This window comes from Tribolium castaneum, chromosome 1, assembly GCF_031307605.1.
Source record: "Tribolium castaneum strain GA2 chromosome 1, icTriCast1.1, whole genome shotgun sequence".
Taxonomy (NCBI): domain Eukaryota; kingdom Metazoa; phylum Arthropoda; class Insecta; order Coleoptera; family Tenebrionidae; genus Tribolium; species Tribolium castaneum.
Window position 1 is genome coordinate 34070217 of NC_087394.1, and position 18831 is coordinate 34089047.

The window sequence follows — 18831 nt, forward strand, 5'->3', positions numbered from 1 at the left end:
GCAGTTGGGCAGGTGACAATCCACATTTAGTAGGTGTATTGCGGTAGGTAAGAAGTGCAAGATATGGATCTTCATTTTTCCTCAATATCGTTTTGAGCAGCTTCACAGCACTTTCGGCTTGTCCATTTGACTGTTGGTAATGGGGACTACTGGTAATTAACTTAAATCCATATTTTCTGCTGAAAGTTCTGTATTCGTGACAATCAAATTGTTTGCCATTGTCGGAGCGGACAACTTCGGGTATACCATGTCTAGCAAACATTTCTTTGAAGGTCTCGATAACAACTTTGGCTTTGGTGGTGCGAAGTTTTCTGATTTCAGGATACTTGGAATAATAGTCCTGTACCACTAAGTAAGTTGACTCATGATATTCTGCGAGGTCGGCACCAATTGTTTGCCACGGTCTAGATGGAACTTCGGATGGTAACATGGGATCTACCGTTGGTCTGCGTAGTTTGATGCAAATTTCACATTTCCCGACGACTTCTTTAAGCTCTCTTGTGATACCTGGCCACCACACAGTAGCTTTGGCCCGGTCCAAACATTTATTAATACCGAAGTGTCCGTCATGGAGCACATAGAGGCACTTCTTCTGAAGAGGACCAGGAATGACGACTCGGTCTTTGTAGCAAACAATGTCATGAGCGATGCTTAAGTCTTGTTGATGAGAGAAGAATTTACTGACTAACGGGTCGCTTTTGTGTTTCTGTGGCCAACCATTTTTGACGTATTCTTTGAGTTTGCTGTACGTTGGGTCCTTGTTTTGGTAAGACTTGATTTCTTCCGTTGAACAAATTTCTGTAACGACCTCACGCATCACGAAATTGATGTAGAGATTTTGAATGTCTTCTAGAAGTGGGTCTTGGTGTCGAATTCTGCCTTGGATTGGTGCTCTGGATAATGCATCGGGAACGAAAAACGTTTTACCTGGAACGTATTCTATAGTATAGTTAAATTTCAATAACCGCATGCGAAATCTTTGTAGCCTGTTGGATAGTTTGTTGAGCTCTTTGGTGGCCAAAATTACTGTTAACGGTTTATGGTCGGTATGAATTTCAAAATGAGCGCCCAGTAAGAAATTTTCGAGTCTTTCACACGCCCATGTAATGGCGAGAGCTTCCTTTTCAATTTGAGCATAGGCTTGCTCGCATGGTTCGAGGGTACGCGAACAAAAATAAGTAGGTTTCCAATTTCCGTCACTTTGTAACTGTTCTAAAACGGCACCTAAACCAAAAGACGATGCGTCTGCCGACACTCGCGATTTTTTGTCCGTGCTAAACTTGGCTAACACGCGCGATGATGCGATTTCACTTTTAAGTTTTTCAAAATCCGCTTGATGTTTATCTGTCCATACAAACTGTTTATCCTTGTGCAGTAGTTCACGTAATGATTGGGTTTTTTTCGAAGTATTAACGATAAATTTTGAGACATAGTTAACCATGCCGAGGAAAGTTCTAACTTCGGTTACCGACGATGGCGCGGGATAATTATTAATGGCTTCAACGCTTTTGGGATCGGCTTGAACACCATTTTCGGATATTAAGTATCCTAAATATAAGGTCTTGTTCGTTTTAAATTCACATTTGGATTTGTTTAAAGTCAAGCCGTGATCCGATAAGAGTGTTAACACTTTGTTCACGTTTGTGTCATGGTCAGCTTCGTTGCGGCCTGTGATGAGGATGTCATCAGCATGAACATGGACGTGTTCCATTTTTAATTTGCCGATTACGCCGCTGATGGTTTTTTGGAAAACTTCTGGTGCTGAGGTGATCCCAAATGGAATGCGTTTGTAGACATACCTGCCAAATGGTGTGAGAAAACAGGTATATTTGCGCGATTGCGGTGAAAGTTTAAGCTGCCAAAAGCCACTGGAAAAGTCTAACTTGGTAAACCACTTCGCGTCTTTCAGTTTCGAAATTGTCTCATCGACCGACGGTAATTGGTACAGTTCGCGATTAACGCACTTGTTTAGCTCGGTGTAGTCTGAACACACGCGAATTTTTCCGTTCTTTTTCGCTGCAATAACCATAGGTGCACACCACTCAGTAGGTTCATTAATGGCTTCTATAACGTCTTCGCGAATCATCTTGTCCAGCTCCTTTTTTACTACATCCATCATGGGGAGTGGAATTCTTCTAGGCGTGTTTAAGGTCCAAGGTTGTGCGTCTGATTTTACTTCAATTGTGTACTCAAAATTCTTAAGAGTTCCCAAGCCTTTGAACACCTCTGGATATTTCACCATCATCTTATGTTGGAATTTTTCATCAGCTTTTCTGCTAGTTACATGTCTAATAACACTGTCACTCGCAACGAGTTCTTTGCCAGTCCATTTGATCATGTCTAGTTTTTGTAAGGCTGGTCTTCCCAGTAAGTTATCTGGTGTATCAACGACGAAACATCTAACATTTTCTATCTTATTTTCCCATTTAAGAGGAACTACTATCTCTCCCTTTATTTCCAATTTTCTCTGGTTTCCTTTTCCGGGTCCCAACAGTGTTGTTTTTGTTCTTTGTAACTTTACTTTCCCCTGAAGTTTATCTTTGAATTCTTTGCTAGATATTATGGTTTCATCGGCTCCGGTATCTATTTTGAATACAATGTTTGTATTAAAAATTTCCGCTACCGCTTCCCAAGGTTTGTCCAACTTTACTCGATTAATATTGATAATCTCCCTACAATCATAGCTCGAATCATAGCTATCATCAGTATCATCTGATATTGAGGTTTCAGATTCCACTGCGTTTACGTTCTTTGTTTTACATCTGGATGCAAAATGGCCTTTAAAGTTACATTTATGGCACGTTTGTCCATTGGCTGGGCATTCCATCCTGTTGTGTGTGTTCGAATTTCCACACCTTATACAACCTTTAAATTTATGTTCACTTTGTTGCTTTCCATCTTTGCTCCTGCGCTGTTTTCCTTCATATTTCACGGATTTATGGTTAAATTTCTTGGCTTTGTCTCTAGCTACTCTGTTTACCGTTTCCTCTCTCACTCTTAGTTCTCTGTTTTCGGTTCTAATCCTCTCCACTTGAGTTATTTTGTCAATTGCTGTTTTAAGTGTCAATTTGTCATTCATTTGTAGATTTTCCGACAATTTTTCATCACGAATTCCAACAACTAATCGATCTCTTATGAGTTCCTCCTCCAAATCTCTGTAATTGCATGTTTTGGCCAAGCTTATGACGTCAGCGATGTACGTTTGGGCGTCCTCACCTTCCCTTTGGTCACGTCTGTTAAACTTAGCTCGTGCGTAGATTGTATTAGGAGTGTCTTTGAACTCGTTATCAAAGAATTCTTTCAGCGCTTTGTAACTAGGAAAATCGGTTTCCTGTTTCTGCTTAGCCTCCATAAACTTTGTAACTTTCGCCCCCATATGCAACAATAAACTATTAATTTGCTCTGCTTGTGTGCTTTTGTCTAGTTTTGTTGCTGTTCTAAAACGTTCATAATGTGTAATCCACACTTGCCAATCTTCTTTTTCGAATGAAAATTTCTCCGGAATCGGAATGGAGTTGCTGAAGACGATGCTACTCGTTGGAGCCTGCTTTGACGGTGTGTCACTCGCCTGAACCCGGGCCTGTGCTTGTGCCATGAGATCCGCATATTTTTGCTCCAACTCGGCCACTTGTGCCTGAAGTGCATCCATCGTGATAGTTGTGGTGGTTTTTACACTCACAATTTGTAACACGAGCGGGATTCGGATTTTAAAACACTGACACCATGTTAGGTTAGTTGTAAATAGACCATTCAACCTTATAACTGTTTATTGACTAATATCCCGGAGCATTGAGGGTGCGTCCAGGCCCCTTCTGCGACATAACCTAACAGATACAAACAAAATTGGCAAATTTTACCCCTAAAGTAATTTTAAAGACGTACGAATCACAAAGAAGGAACTTTAGTGGCCGCACAGAATTTAGATGAACACAAAAATTGTGTTCGGTTTTAAACGAGTCAAAAGATCCCCTGGGAGCATATAAGCTTCCAAATTATCAAATTGCTTTCTATATTCTGGTTTCATTGTTACTTAAATGTAATTAATGTATTGTGTTACTTCGCAAAAATTGAAAAAACAAACAATTAAAAATCAAACCCATTACCTTTTTTCTACTTTTAATAACTCAAGTGGGCTGTAAAGGCATAGATAAGTCCAACAAACTTTGCTAAAGTGAGAATAAAATGAATATTTTTTTTACCATCTTTATGAAGTGTGAGAGGAAAATTGTAAGCAAAAAATTTCAAAAGTTTAAATCTTTTGTAAAGCTGGTACAATACGTAGAATTCAACAAAACAAACCGTTTAGTTCGAAGACTTGTGGTTTCCCAGAAAAACTCAAAAAAATAATGCAATTTTCACTTGTTGCAATTTTTAAACAGCGCTTACGGCGAAACTATAGATCTTAGAGCAAAATAATTTGTTTCATTGTAAAAAACACATAAAAATCTATGCAACAGGATGCATAGATTTTTTTCTCAAACTTTTTTTCTCAAACTTTTGCATTTTTTGAAAGTGTTTATTCATTTTAAAATTTTTACATTTTCTTAATTTACGGCAAAACTATTCGAAACTGTGGAACTACTTTGATCTAAACCGGTAGAAAATGATCCAGGGAACCAAATGGCATCGAGAAAATCGACAAATTCTTAATGGTTTTTTAGAAATGAAGTTCTTCTTATTTTACCCTTTTTTCCCACGTATTTGCAATTTTCTAAAAAACTATTAATCGTAAAACAATAATTTTTTTTGAAAAAGATAGATAATTAAAAGAGCTTTCCAACGATAATAAACTTCATAGGGTTAACTCTAATAGTTCCGGAGTTATTACGCGATATATATGCCGGGTACCGAAAATCGACCCAAAATCTCGACAAAATTGAAAAAATTACTTCAGTTGACAATTTTGTACTTTTCAAAAATAAATAAGGGTCTAAAGACATAAAAAAGTGCAAAAAAATATTTGTTACAGTGCCGAGTTTTGAAAAAATAAAAATGATTTTTTGAAGGTGGGATCACCACCACTATTAATAAACCAAAATGAGCAATTATGCAAAAAAAGTTTCACCAAATAAATAAAAAAAAGAAATAGAAAATATTCTGCAAACCGCGAATAATCAGTACGGATAAAAGGTAAAGAAAGTCAATTTAATTCACTTCGAATGGAATTAATTGTATTTTAAGATTTGGGAGAGTTCTTAATCAGATTAAAGCCAGCTTTAGGTAAACATTTTAAAGACAACACGTTTGTGTTATTGTTAATAATTTCCGCGCTGATGTGAGTGCAAACAAAAGCTTAGTCGTCGCTATTCATGCCATGAAGTAACTTTTCCCAGAAAACTTAATATATTTATAATTACGCCAAGGGAGGCGTAAATCCCGTCCTTGTGATTTTTTGTCAACCAAGTTGATTGGAAATGCTTTGATCCAAGTAATAACTATCCGTGAAGCCATTGTTGAAAGCCGTTTCCGTTGGTATTAAACAAGCAGCATCACATTCTGTCCGACAAATTCTCATTTCAAATCTAGCGGTCTTAAAGCACAGGATGTAAGGAAGACAGACAGGCAAAAAATAAAGGCAGACAGAGAGGGGAAATTTTAATTAACATTAAAATGGGTAGGAATTAAAGTTATAAGACGCTATTGTTCAAACACAAAACTGTTACGGCCGATTTGGGAAGTTGCTAGGTACTTTGGTGCTTATGTTAATGTGCTTCCGATGGAGTTGTGTCTTATGTCGTCTTTCCAGCTTTTGCAGACCAATTTCGCCACTTAACTGGTAACGCAAACAGCGGGCTTTTTATGCCCGTGGAAACGCCAAATTGCCTTAGATTTCCTAACCGTATATTTATTTTACACTTGTTTTATACCAGCAGCGAGATAAAGCATAAAGTATAGCCGGGGAAATTTTATTCCACATTTAAACCAGTACTTTAAACCGTCTATTTTTAGCGAGATACCATCGCAGCTCTCAAGTAGATGAAAGCCATCCACTCCTTGACTTTCTATTATGCATTCTAATCATTGCAAGTCGATTACAATGTTCCGCAAAAATGACACCGTTTCATAGATTTATGCGGGTTAATCGAGATAAGGTGAACGATGGGCTGCATTCAACACGTTACTGTTTGTCCCACCCTTCACGTCCACATGAATAATTCAGCCGCTGAATTTCAGCAATGTAATTTTTTAAGAGCTATTATTTATTGGCAGTTTAAGTTATCCCGATTCCGCTCAGTAATTTATTTCCTCAATATTTTATACAGTGTAAACGCGGATGCCATGAAAAGCAATATTTCTTTAGTACATATTGAAATTTCCTTTAATACTGCTATAATTCTTTTATATTTTAATCCACTTCCAGTTGCCACACTCGCAATCGTTCTGCCTCCACCCCCATAAATCAATTTTAATTAACATTAATATTATGCCAAAGCGGAATAATGTTACACAAACCTGGACACAAATGATAAATTTATGTTTGCGTTTTTCTCGATTATCATCAGTTTATTTCATGAATAGCGGTCGACATTTTAGCAAAACCGCGTGATATACTTAGTAACATTAAATATTTCAATACAAAACTGAAATTTATATCGTCATTAGAGAATAAAATATTAATAGAGATTTCAATAAATGGTTCGGATTAAATTAATAAATTGTAGGGGGACATGTTTATTGAAACACCAACCATAAACAAAAAGTCGCTAATTGCATTAAATTTCATGCAATCAATCGTCAAATTCAAGGTACTGCTAGTTTTCTAATATCTCTAATAAAAAATTAAAGAAAAAGCTTGGATTAGCGAAAGTATTTAAAGAGCAATTTCGGAGAAAGCAATCTAAAATACAATAAAAACAAAAAGATGACTTTTTAATTAAGTAAATTAAATAAAAAAAATTGATAAACAACAAATATTTCTAAGAAAAAAAAAACGAAATAACAAAGCCTTCCACTTTGTAATTTAATAAAACAATGTAACTGAATTTTAAAACGATATCAACATCAAATAATAAAATACACAAAAAGATTTCTCTGTAAGTATGAAGCACATATTTTTTGAACTTTTTTGCTCTTCGAGCTAAATGACTCACCAAGAAATAAAACAAGAACAAATATAGGAGAAAATAAATACAAAATTATAAGAGTTTTTAAATATTTATTTTAATGGTTCTAGTTATAGCCAAATTGCCTCTGAAAACAGAATAAAACAAAAGTTTATTGTAAAAAATGACCAGGTTTGGCAAAAAATTCATATATAAAGTGTTGGAAATGATATAATTTAAGCTTGTATTAAAAACCAAATGAAAAAATATACAAAATCTGCAAAATAACATCTTAAGACTGTAAAATAAATCCGAATGAGTTCATAAAATTTCAAAAAAACTGGCATGGTTCCAGCCTAATGTTTTTTTAATACAAGTACAAGGTAAATTAATACAACGTTACTGATATATTGATAGTAATCATAGCTTATAATTTGTGGATTAACCTATTACGTACACGAATCTAAGGTCACAGTGTTTCAATTAATCAATAGTATAAGCGGAAGGTACCATAAATTAACAAACGATTTAGGTTACAAGTTACAAAAGCCTCATAGGCAGGTTATAGCAACATTTATTTTTAAGAAAATCTTCAATTACAAGGTATTGTCGTAATTACCTAAATAATATCAGTGGCGCAATTGCTTTTCTAAATTGTTCATTAGCCAAAAATTAAATTCACTTTTGTTAAATAACTTTGTTACTTTATTTCATTTATTATTTCAAGCAAAATTTGAGTAAAATATGCTTCAATCATGCACATGATAACAAAACGTACGAGTCCATGGTGTAACATAAATATTTCACAAAAAAGTTACCACTGTGCTTGTACTACATTGTCTGATATAATGAGGCGCCCACATGTGCAATTAGGGTTTCAAGTTTCATTGTATTAACATTTCACGCTGCCATCAATAAAGTTGTCTGTTGAAAACGTTCCGTCCTTTAATATTTAATTCAATTTATTTGTGCAGCGTTAGATGGAAGAAACACACCCGCAAAGTGATCTACGAGGCTGTCTAAAAGACTGTGACTGATTAATATTTCAACAGTCTCCTAATCACGCACTTCGGTGAAAAAATGACTTTTGCAGTGTAATAAGGCAATTGTCTGTAATACTATTTAAACTACCTTAATGCAACGCAAATGTATTTTTCTGATAGGCATCGGAAAAGTTGTCACGTTACCGCCAGTTAACAATTTAATTTATGTCATCAGAACGAGGTATTTACGTTTCCCACGTAAAGTGTCGATAATAAAAACGCGTTTTAAATTTGACAGTTTGAAATCGGAAGAAATAGAAACTTCTATAAATTTTTCATAAGAAAACCTCCGTTAAAACCCAAGTTTGTCGTAATATAAATGGATGCCTTCGGCATTTCACTAACAAACTACAAACAAAAGTTGTGAATTCAATTACCGAAACTTTTATTTGGAACAATTTTACGTAAAATTTATCGACAGGCTATAAATCTTCAGAGTTTTACGAGTTCAGGACTATTGTCGCGTTGACTAAATCGTCTTGAATTGACAATGCGTCTGCTCAAATGTACGTTAAGACGAGGAATATATTCCACACCATTCAAATTTCGAGGATACATCAACAGAGTTATTTTATACGTGTCGAATACAAATGACACCTAACAGCAAAAATAAAAGGCTTTTGACTTCAGATATAACGACCTGTGAAAAATATTTACTATTTTTGTGCATCACTGCTAAACAAAGTCAATTATCATAATGTGGGTGAAAAATTGAGACATTGTCCTGTTATTAGTGGGCTTACTACAAATTGAGATTTTTCGATTAGTCCACGTAATATAATTTGAGACACTCCCATTTTAGTTTCCGCGTAGACTATCGAAACGAAACATGTCAGAGGGTGTATCGGATTAATCTGTTCTCGGCCAAAGCTTTTATCCTAATGCATCCTTTAAAAGATAAAGAAGTTTATGGTTTGTTCTTAGTGACCTCACGGCCTTTGCTTATCTCATCGACCTTTCGTGAAAGCAATTAAATTAACTTTTAATAAACTTTATTAAAACCGTTTTTTATTTTTGCAACATCCATAGGAATTCGTATTGAACAAGTTTTTAGCGTACAAAAATTTGAATTGAAAATGTCGAAAGCTGGCGTAATATAAATAATAAATGAAAAAAAACTTAACTAGATGTGCGAAGTAAATTGCACATATTGTCACATTATTTAAAATTCATAGCTAGAATTCGCACCATATTTTTAATTATTTAACCCTCGTAACGGTGTTTTTGCCATAAAAGTAACAGGACATTTCTGCCACGATCGTGGTGTTTTTATTTAAATGAGAATGAACACATGTTTCCTCCATCAACTATTTTTGGGATAAATCAACAAACCAGCACATGTCTAAGGTGGAAAAAATAAAAAACGTTAAACGATGCACTAGCGAATGCTTTATTGTGTCTCTATGTAAATAAAATGATACCTCTCAGGGCAATTCCGGTTCCAAGCTCCGATTCTCTATGTGCAACAAAAGACAGTTCTAAAGGAACATTTTGTATTTTGGCGTCACTTTCCCTTTAGGCACTCTCAAAAGTTTCACAATTTCAAGCTGCTTTTAATTGCATCTTTGTGATATAATAAACGCACTGTTTGAACTTAAAATCCCACGGGGAAGCATATTTCAATCCCTTTCTGTTTACTTCCAAAATAAACACCATTGTTAGTTTATATCGCTAGTAATAATACGGTTTTACGATCAGCAGAATTTCAAACAAAGTTTAGAAATCACAGTTTAACGGTTCTGAATTATCCAAATACCGGCATTATGGTAATTATTAACACTCACAATTTATTTTTAACATTATTGTTATAACGCTAATGTCTGTGTTTATTCCCAACTTTATATGTTGTGTCAAAACTCATCTGAACGAGTATGTGCTTTGTGGTCTTGGGGCATGTCTCTTACAGTTTGCGTCCCATTTCAAACTTGACTGCTCACATATAAACTGCCATTAGTTACCCGAATTCTGGTGTTAAAATATTCATTAGTTTTACTGTGAGTCTGAGCAAGATATTACGATTTTGTTTCAAGATTTGTAATAACGGATCAAGTTATGCGATAATTTGTGAGACCGTTTCGTTGGTCATCGCAATTTTTGTGATAAATGACCTCTCTCCCTTTAATTCTGTAATCGTTTGGCAAATAGGTTTAACAACGTGTTATGAGCGTTTTTATTGCTTTTTCATCAATTTTAGATAGGATGCGCGAGCGTTTTTGAGCGAAAAAACAAACGAAAGAACTAAATAAGAAAAGTAGTAATGGTGGAGGCGCCGGGTCGGCGTAAAAGTGAAAACGTCGCCTGAAAAACGTAGAATAACGACATTGTGGTGGGCGACAAAAGTCATTTATTAAACACTTCCATTACAATCATAGTCATTTGATAAAAAACTCTAAGCTAATAAAGTAATTATTGGTGAGCGGATTCTAGGAAACTTTCCCAACACGCAAATTTTAATTTCTACTAAAATAAAGCTGCATTGAAAAAAATAACTAAAATAATAGAAAGTTAATACAAAAAATGTAGTTTTTTTTAAAAAAAACAATAACCACTTTGTAGAATCAATCAAATAAAACACAATTTTACTCCACTAACTTTTTTTTAAACCACTACGTGTTTCGACCACAATAGGTAATCATCCTCAAAACAAAATTTAGAATTATTTTCAATAAGTGGCATTTTCTAATAAGATAATAATACAATTTTTTCAATTTTTTAGAACATTTGGCTATAAATATTCTGCTTCAAATTTAATATGTCAAAGGTAACAGAAGTGATAAATAAAAAATAAAAAATATTTAGTATTCTTACTTTAGAATAGTAACTTTAGCCTTATATGACCAATTTGTCATTCAATGTTTCTGTGAAGTGTTATCTTTTACCTGCTAAAACAAAATTATCTATTTTTGGTACTGAAAATTGAAAATTACGGTTTGAGAAACCACACATTTATTTACATTTTACTTAAGTAATTTACTTTCCACACACTGCACATTTTGTAAAAGTTTAATCTTATAACTTCAATCTTCCTAAGTTTAAGCATAAAACTGATATTAAACTAAGTTGGGGCACTTGCAGTTTAGGATTAAAGTGTGTGCTCTTAATTTTAAACTAAACGTGGATAATTAAAAAAATTATGTTATTTACGGTTCACTGAAACTTTAATTTATATTGCTTACTAAGTCTTCAGTATTATTTTTGTCTTTATTGCAACAAGAAATCTAGGTGTATTTGTCCAGCACCGCGCAAATTTTCAAGTATTTTATTATCTCCGCCGTTAATTTATTTTACAGCTTTCCATCTTGGAGTAAAAGTATCTAATTTTCATTGCAATTACCTAGTTTGTATGCAGACACAGCGAAAAACCGCTATATGTTGAGCAACTAAGTAACTTTGCTAGTTAAGGAAACGTAGTCGCTGGCTTCATCGCGAATGTTAACGTTTATTAATTAAATCATATGGTAAATTTATCCCAATGGACATAAGATCCTACTGGATAGTATTCCACTCGCCGAATAATTACACCAAGTTAAGTGTCTCATTTGCATACGGGAGGAATTTAATTAATCTTTAATCTACAAGCGGAAGCGAGCTGCATGTCTCTTATTAACATATGTTTGAATAGACCTCGTCTTAAAATTATGAATTTTACCAACTTAGAAACGGTCTCATTTAGTCTCTCAATCCTCCGCTACCCCGTTACGATTGATTGAATTAAATGGTACTTTAAGGCAAAACACGACGCATTTTTCTCCTTTTCGCTCTACTGCACGTAAGACACTCGCCGGTGATGGAGGTAATTTACAATGACATTGTCCGTGCTAAAACACTGTAGAAACTACTCCACTTGATCAATGCTGAACCGCGGAAAAAATCCATAGCTTTAAAATGCACGGTTTCATCACGAGCGGAATTTGTTCGAAAAGTTTTATCGACAAGCGACTCTTAAAGCGTTCGTTTTTGCCGTCTGGCGAATAAACGTTTATTTATTCTAAAAACTAACAGAATATTACGCTAAGAAAACAAATAAAAAGTTGAATAAACCGTATTAGGGTTGTCTCTAAATTAAAGTAAAAATAGCACGAAGGAAGCAAATACTACTAATGGCGTTTACACGACGGTATAGATTTTTGTGTGGGTTATCGAGTACTTTAATACGATTCCTAATTAAAAGTTTGCGAGATCGTTGCGCACTTTTAAATTCGAAGGGTAAATTTTATTCAAAAGTTCTGTTTTCTTTGCGAGATATTTTAATTAATATAGAGCTGACAAAAGCACGGTACGTGAAATGATATACCGCTGCAGTATATCACCCCAGTAGGGATTTCTATTTTCTTCGTTGGACCGTGATAGAGTTGGTCCACCTAGGGGTATGTGCGATACCTAATCGAGTTACAATGATGTGCAAACCGAGTATTGCAGGCATTGCTGAGCAGTTGATAACTCCAATAGCCTGAAGATCAAACTGTTAATGAACAGCGAAATTAGGTTTCAGTTAGTCGAGACTTGAAGTCACAACAGCAATCCCAATATTGGACCGGCTTTGATTGTTATTGGGCGCTTGTATAATTCTTCCGGCCATATATTCAGATAGCGGGTTTATTTGGGGATGAAGAGCTTTCTGTAGAAATTGCCGCATATATTTTTTCCATGTTCGAAGGACCCGAGATCCTATACATAATCATCAGTGCACGCGATCTATTCTCATAAAAACGATAATAAAAGCGAGCGTTTTAAGATATTGCTGTGTTTCCCCGACCTCTTGTTTTCCAAGCTCAACAGATACCAGCCAGCAAGGACTGCTTCCGCAGGATGTATTCGCGCAAATTCATCAATCATAGATCCGGTTGCAACGTTGTATAAACCATTTGAAATTCATAAATCAGCAGGGCACGAAACATAATAAATCCCGCTTCGGCAATAGGCGTGCCGTTATTTTTCACGTATTTGAATGATGCTCCTGAAATATAGCAGACACATCGACAAGCTCATACATCCCCGTCTTTTCATTTCTTTGCGTATGTCAGCTTGCCGCATAAATATTACTTTTCTTACGGTGGATATCGAATGCTCGGTCAGGAAAACGTAAGGGACCTATATTTTTGTTGTCGATCTTCATTCTTTTTTTCAAATTTGTTCGGACGGCCGCCTTATGGCGGCATCCACCTGATATATGAGAAAATTTTACGTTACAAATCGCCGCCCAAATCTTTTGTTTAAAGTCAGATGCTCCTGATTTTTCAAACGGTTTTACCCCGACTCGGGATTAATCCCATTTGATATTTCAATCCGCGATTTAATATTTGATCGGCAAAGAATCCCAATTTATTGCCTTCCCACTTTCGCTTAAATCAATGAACCAACGGCAAATGTTTGTTTCGCTTGTTGACGCTGCTCATTTGTACCAAAAAGGCGCAAAAATCTAACCGGATTTTTAAAAAGTTAAAAACTTCATTACTTCCCTAGTAGCACAGTTTTACTGAGTTATCTTTCGGTTGGTTATGTTAGACTCAGCTTATATAACCGTTCTAACCATGGTTATGTTTAGCGTCTATAACCATGATTTTATTACGATTAGATAACCGTTATGTTTCTTAGGCAATATGGCCCAAGCTAGATTTAGATTATAGTATATCAGTGTTCTAACCATGGTTATGTCTAGCGTATACAGCAAAAACTTTACGCAAAAGTTATATAAGAGCAATATAATGGTTAGATCACTAAGCATAACCGAAATATAACCACGCGTAAATAAAGGTTAGATAAAGACATATCCCCAATATAACCGAGATATAAGAGATAGATAAAGTGGTTAACTAACAGTTAGCTTATAAAAGCGTCACATTTTGAAATTGGCGGTTATATTGGAAGGTTTGATCTCGGTGATAAAAGTGTGCTACTAATAGAGTTAGGATATTTTTTCATTAATTCCTACTGCAGGCAAAATAAAAACCTAATTTTAATTGCATTTTTATTTTTAGTCACTAAAGAAGGATTAGTGTCAAATAAAAAATAAATCAACAGGTTTATTCTGCATGAAAGTTTGAAATTATTTCCATGCAAGCCCAAATCGTGAAGAGGGTGAATAAAATTTGTAAGTGGTGAATTAGGTTAATAATTTGTGTAAACAGGCAACTGGGTGGCATATCCGAACATTAAAACCTAAAAGCATCGCTATTTGAGAATATCAATTTACATCAGTGTAATTCCGAGGATGATGTGAAATTTATCGCCTCAGATGATGCCGACAACACGTATTGAGGTCACGTCGTGTTCAACGAAATTAATTGTTTGTTAATAAAATTCCGCTTAATCAAGAGGCTTATTACCGGATTCCTTCCTAGTAAAAACCTAATAGTGCGTTCAGGGAACAATAGAAGGATAATTGCTTAATCTGTCGGTAACACTCAGTTCTTTTTTGTGGGGGCGATATGTGTCCGAGGGAAAAATTGATGTCGGATCGGGAAGAGGGTTACTTGAAAGAAACCACTTTACTGCAGATTTTAGGGCAAGCCATAATCCAGGACATTTAGTTTTAGTGGAAGGGCAGCTTTATTAATACCGGCAACCAATGCGGGAAATTGGCGGTCTTGCCGTGTCACAAGAGCGATAATACCCTGACCTGCGGCATACTTTACGCAACCGATACCAACTTTTCAAATAGTTAGACGGTTTTAATTAATTCCAGATTTTATGATTGTCACAAAACAAGAACGGTTCAAGTCGCAAATCCCGCGCGCTGACTGCAAACTGCAATTTTTCCATTCACCGATCGCAGTTTTACGATCAGGTTTCACGAGACTATCAACGAAATTGACGGGAAAAATGTACACTCGTCAAAAAGACCGGAGAGAAGTCCCTTCTCATATCAGATATTGTCCGACCGCTCCAATGATCATATGTTTGCTGGCTTTCGCTCCAAAGCCCCACGTTAAAAACCGTTGTTGTTTCAGAGTTGAATAATCAACTCACGCTCAAAATTATCTCTCCTTAATGCGAGTTCAGCGGTCTAGATGATATTCTGGGCTCTGAAAGCCATAAATTTTAGCAAGAACCGAGATCATTTGTTTGGTTTTCTGTTCCGAGGACCATCGACACAACTAAGTGACTTGTATAAATCGATGACCCAACTTTTAAATTAAGTTACATTGTTGGTTGTGGAAGCAAATGGCCGAAAAAGTGCACAGTCCTTACGATATCTTACGGTATCTAATCAAAGTTGCGTCCCAACTTTAACATTGAAATTACATCGTCAAATATTCATACTTTGACGGTAAATTTCTCTTCAACATTAGTGGAGACTTTTATGATAGTAGTGAAAATTTTCACTACGTAAGTGGATTGCGGCTTTGAAAAATTACGAAATTGCCGCTTTAGTGCAGTCATTATTAACTTTATAAAATATTGCGTCAATTTGTGATCACTTTAAAATATCTAGTTTGTAGATGACCCGTTTGTCTTTGTGTGTTGACATGTGCCTGTGCCAAACTGTCATTAATATTGGCCAAGACAGCACAAATATAATTAGAGTCGATCAATGCAGCAAACTTGGTTTAAAGTTTATTACCAACTTCCAACAACTTTCTTCTAAATGCTTGGGCACGGAAATACATCAGGAAAAGAGTTTATGATGTGTACAAAAAGTTGAAAAGTTACGTAATGTCTATATGAATAAAACACCTAAACCTAACTCACAATACTTTTATGATAAGGCACAATAAAAGTTTCAAGGCTCTAAACTAATTCCGAAGTGTGATTACTGTAGTTAGTTACACAATTTTGTATCGATTTTCATAAATAACTGCAATTATTGTCTAAATTTTGAATTCTGTAAAGAAGGTAAAAAGCTTATGAGAAAGCATTACAAAAACTATGAGGTTACTTGGAGTATAAAAAAATTAAAATCAAGTAGTATACAAACCTAGATTATAAATGGTAAAACAAGAAAAATAAATTAAAACTTCTTAAAAGTCCCCATCATTTCTTTTGCAGAATAAAAAATATCTAAAAACTTCTAGAACTCTACTCACTTTTCTCAACAAAGTCTATGTAAAGTTTTAGAAAAAAGTCGGCGAATTAGTTCGAGAAAGCATTTTTTTACACATTTTTCAAATTTAATTCTCTAATTTTTCACAAGATTCCATCAAAAGATACCGGGCGTATAAGTTGATCCTAGAATTTTAAAAATGTTTTTACCTTTTTTGTGACTTTTAGCACGTTTTTGACCGAAAATGAAACATTTCTTTGCCGACAATTTTAATGGCTCCACAAATTTATCTAACGTTAGAGTAACTCAAAAACCAATACTTAATACAAAATAATTAATTATAATCAGTTTAGTAAATTTACCCGCAAATTATCCCGGCGCCACCACCATTTTTGCTTAATTGAAAATTGGACTTCACCAAAAAATACAGGCTGGTCCACGAGTAATAATAAAAATTGTGTATTTTCTAGTTAAAAATAGTAGACATGCGCAAATCCTACCAAACTCGCAGTGGCCATAATTTTTATTAACAATGTTTTTCGGGACTTTACAAAACAAACTCAGTTAACTATAAATTTTTAGACAAATTAAATATTTTCGTTTTTTTTTATAATTTAAAAAGTAAGTTATCTAACAATTCAACGCTGAAGTTTGAAGTTATGTTTCACCTTTACGTTCATCTCTTTTTCTCTCAAAACAAAAGGTATTTTCCCTTTATTAGGATGTGCTCTTACGTTTACAATTTGGCGCCTTTACGTACTTTTACCTTTTGCGGCATTATTTTCTTATTTCTGTCAGTTTTATGCACATCTTTACGTTTCTACTTCTATGTGTTCTCTCACTCTCTCATTTTTGTTTACGTGTTGTTTCACTTACCTTTTCTACACTTTTTTTCTCAGAAAAATTGTTGCCCTGATCCGGGTTCGAACACCCGACCTCCCCCGTCGTAAGTGGCGCTTATACCACTGGGCCACCAGGGCCCCAAGTACTGACCGTCTTTTGCAGATATTTTAACACAAACTTTTTAAATAAATCAACATTGAAAACTATATAATTGCAAAAATTCACTTAAAACGCAAATACATTCAGTTAAAAATTAGCTCGAGAAAACATTTTTTTCGACTTTTTTTCAATTTAATTCTTTAGTTTTTCACCAGATTTCATCAAATAATACCGAGCGTGTAAGTTGATTCTACAATTAAAATTAAACTTCTAGAAAATGTCATGATTACCTCACAATAATTCTTAAAAAATAAAAAAAAAATCCAGGTTTAACAACTCACCTATTCTCAACAAAGTCTATGTAAAGTTTTAGAGAAAACGTTAAGGAGAATTTAGTATTTTAATGTTGCACGTTGTTTCTTTAATATTTGGTGAAGAAGTCCATATAATTTAATATAAATCAATTCTCGTTTTTAATAATTTCTTAAAATTTTAGTTGGAGCCTTTGATTTTAATTTTTCGCTCACAAATGTACAAACCTGTGATTTAACTGCTAGGTAATCCTAAAATAACACGCACTACTTTGCAAATAAAACTGCAAATTCGGTAAAAGTCACAAAAGATTTTGTGTAAAACAAATGGATTGTGTGTACGTAGTTTTTAATACCTGCCAGGTTATTAGTGTTATTACGAATGGTTTTAAAGTTTTTTAGAGCCGTTTCACCTTTGAGGCAAAATATGCTCGTTGTGCTGAGCAATTACGTAATTAATCTCAGGAGTGGAGTGGCAGAGTACAACGGAATCTAATTTTAATGAAAATGTGAAGACGAGTTTCTTTATAATTAGTTTTTTATCATGAAAAAAGCGACGTTTTCCCTAGTTGAAAAAAACTTGCTGGTCGATACTAATTAAGTTTAATTTAAAATCGAAAATGTTTACCTTGTTATCTTTCTGCCAAGAACACGATCCACGTTTGTTGAACACTTTGCATACAAGAAGAGCATCCTGGCCGGGATTGACTTCGGTGTATGAGGGCTGCTGCTCAAACCTTTGTACGCCGCCCGTTCCTGCAATAAACCCAAGACGGTTAAAATATGCGAAACAACAACAATGGAGTAGCATACAGTAACTACACTCTCACTATGCTGCTGCAGTAAGCCTCTGCATACAAATGACAGGAGATTTAGCTTGACGCCACATTTCAGCGGCGGTTCCACCCTTATTAACACATATTTAATTTATGACAGGCAGCACTCCCGTTTTACAAATGCTCATGCATCATTTGAGAAAGTTAATTACACGAGCAGACAACAACGAAATGAAAAATTGAGAGAATAAAACTATAAGGGAAACGTTCTAATTAGCAAAACTGCTACCGCTAGAATCGCGTGTTGGACGTCTATTCATCCGATAATCAACAATTTATTTGCGCCGTGCATACTCACATAAATCAAGATTTCGTCCCGAAAGATGTCGGCCAATATTTGCGTGTTAATGTCGAAATGATGAAATTAGAAATTATGAGTTTGGACTGAAAGTTGAGTTATATCGAACAACAGCCAAATGGAATGCCTTTAAATAATTCACTTGATGGAATGTATATTACGAGGCCGACGGTAAAATAATAATAACTTTCCTCCACATTCCGGAAAACGTTTGTAATGTTAGATTTTTGCGGAAACTAGGCAATATTTTGAATAACTTATGCTAATTTAATTACTTCCTTTTCTATGAAAATTTGTTTGAGAAAAATATAGTTTCAATCAACTTGCAATAGTTAAATGAATTATAAATTATGCAAGTAGTTTCGAAATGTTGA

The 18831-nt window shown here is 34.8% G+C and overlaps 1 protein-coding gene across 4 annotated transcripts in view; it reads right to left on the reverse strand.

Moving 5' to 3' along the window:
• The window catches only part of LOC655424 (uncharacterized protein), a 141405-nt gene that overhangs the window by 66653 nt on the left and 55921 nt on the right, over positions 1-18831 (reverse strand). For all 4 annotated transcript variants that reach the window (XM_015977706.2, XM_015977705.2, XM_008192535.3 and 1 more), the window contains exon 2: positions 17952-18079. Coding sequence is in view for 3 of the 4 variants with exons in the window: in XM_015977705.2 (XP_015833191.1) it covers positions 17952-18079 (128 nt within the window). In the remaining variant the exon portion in view is untranslated. The remainder of the gene's footprint in view (positions 1-17951; positions 18080-18831) is intronic.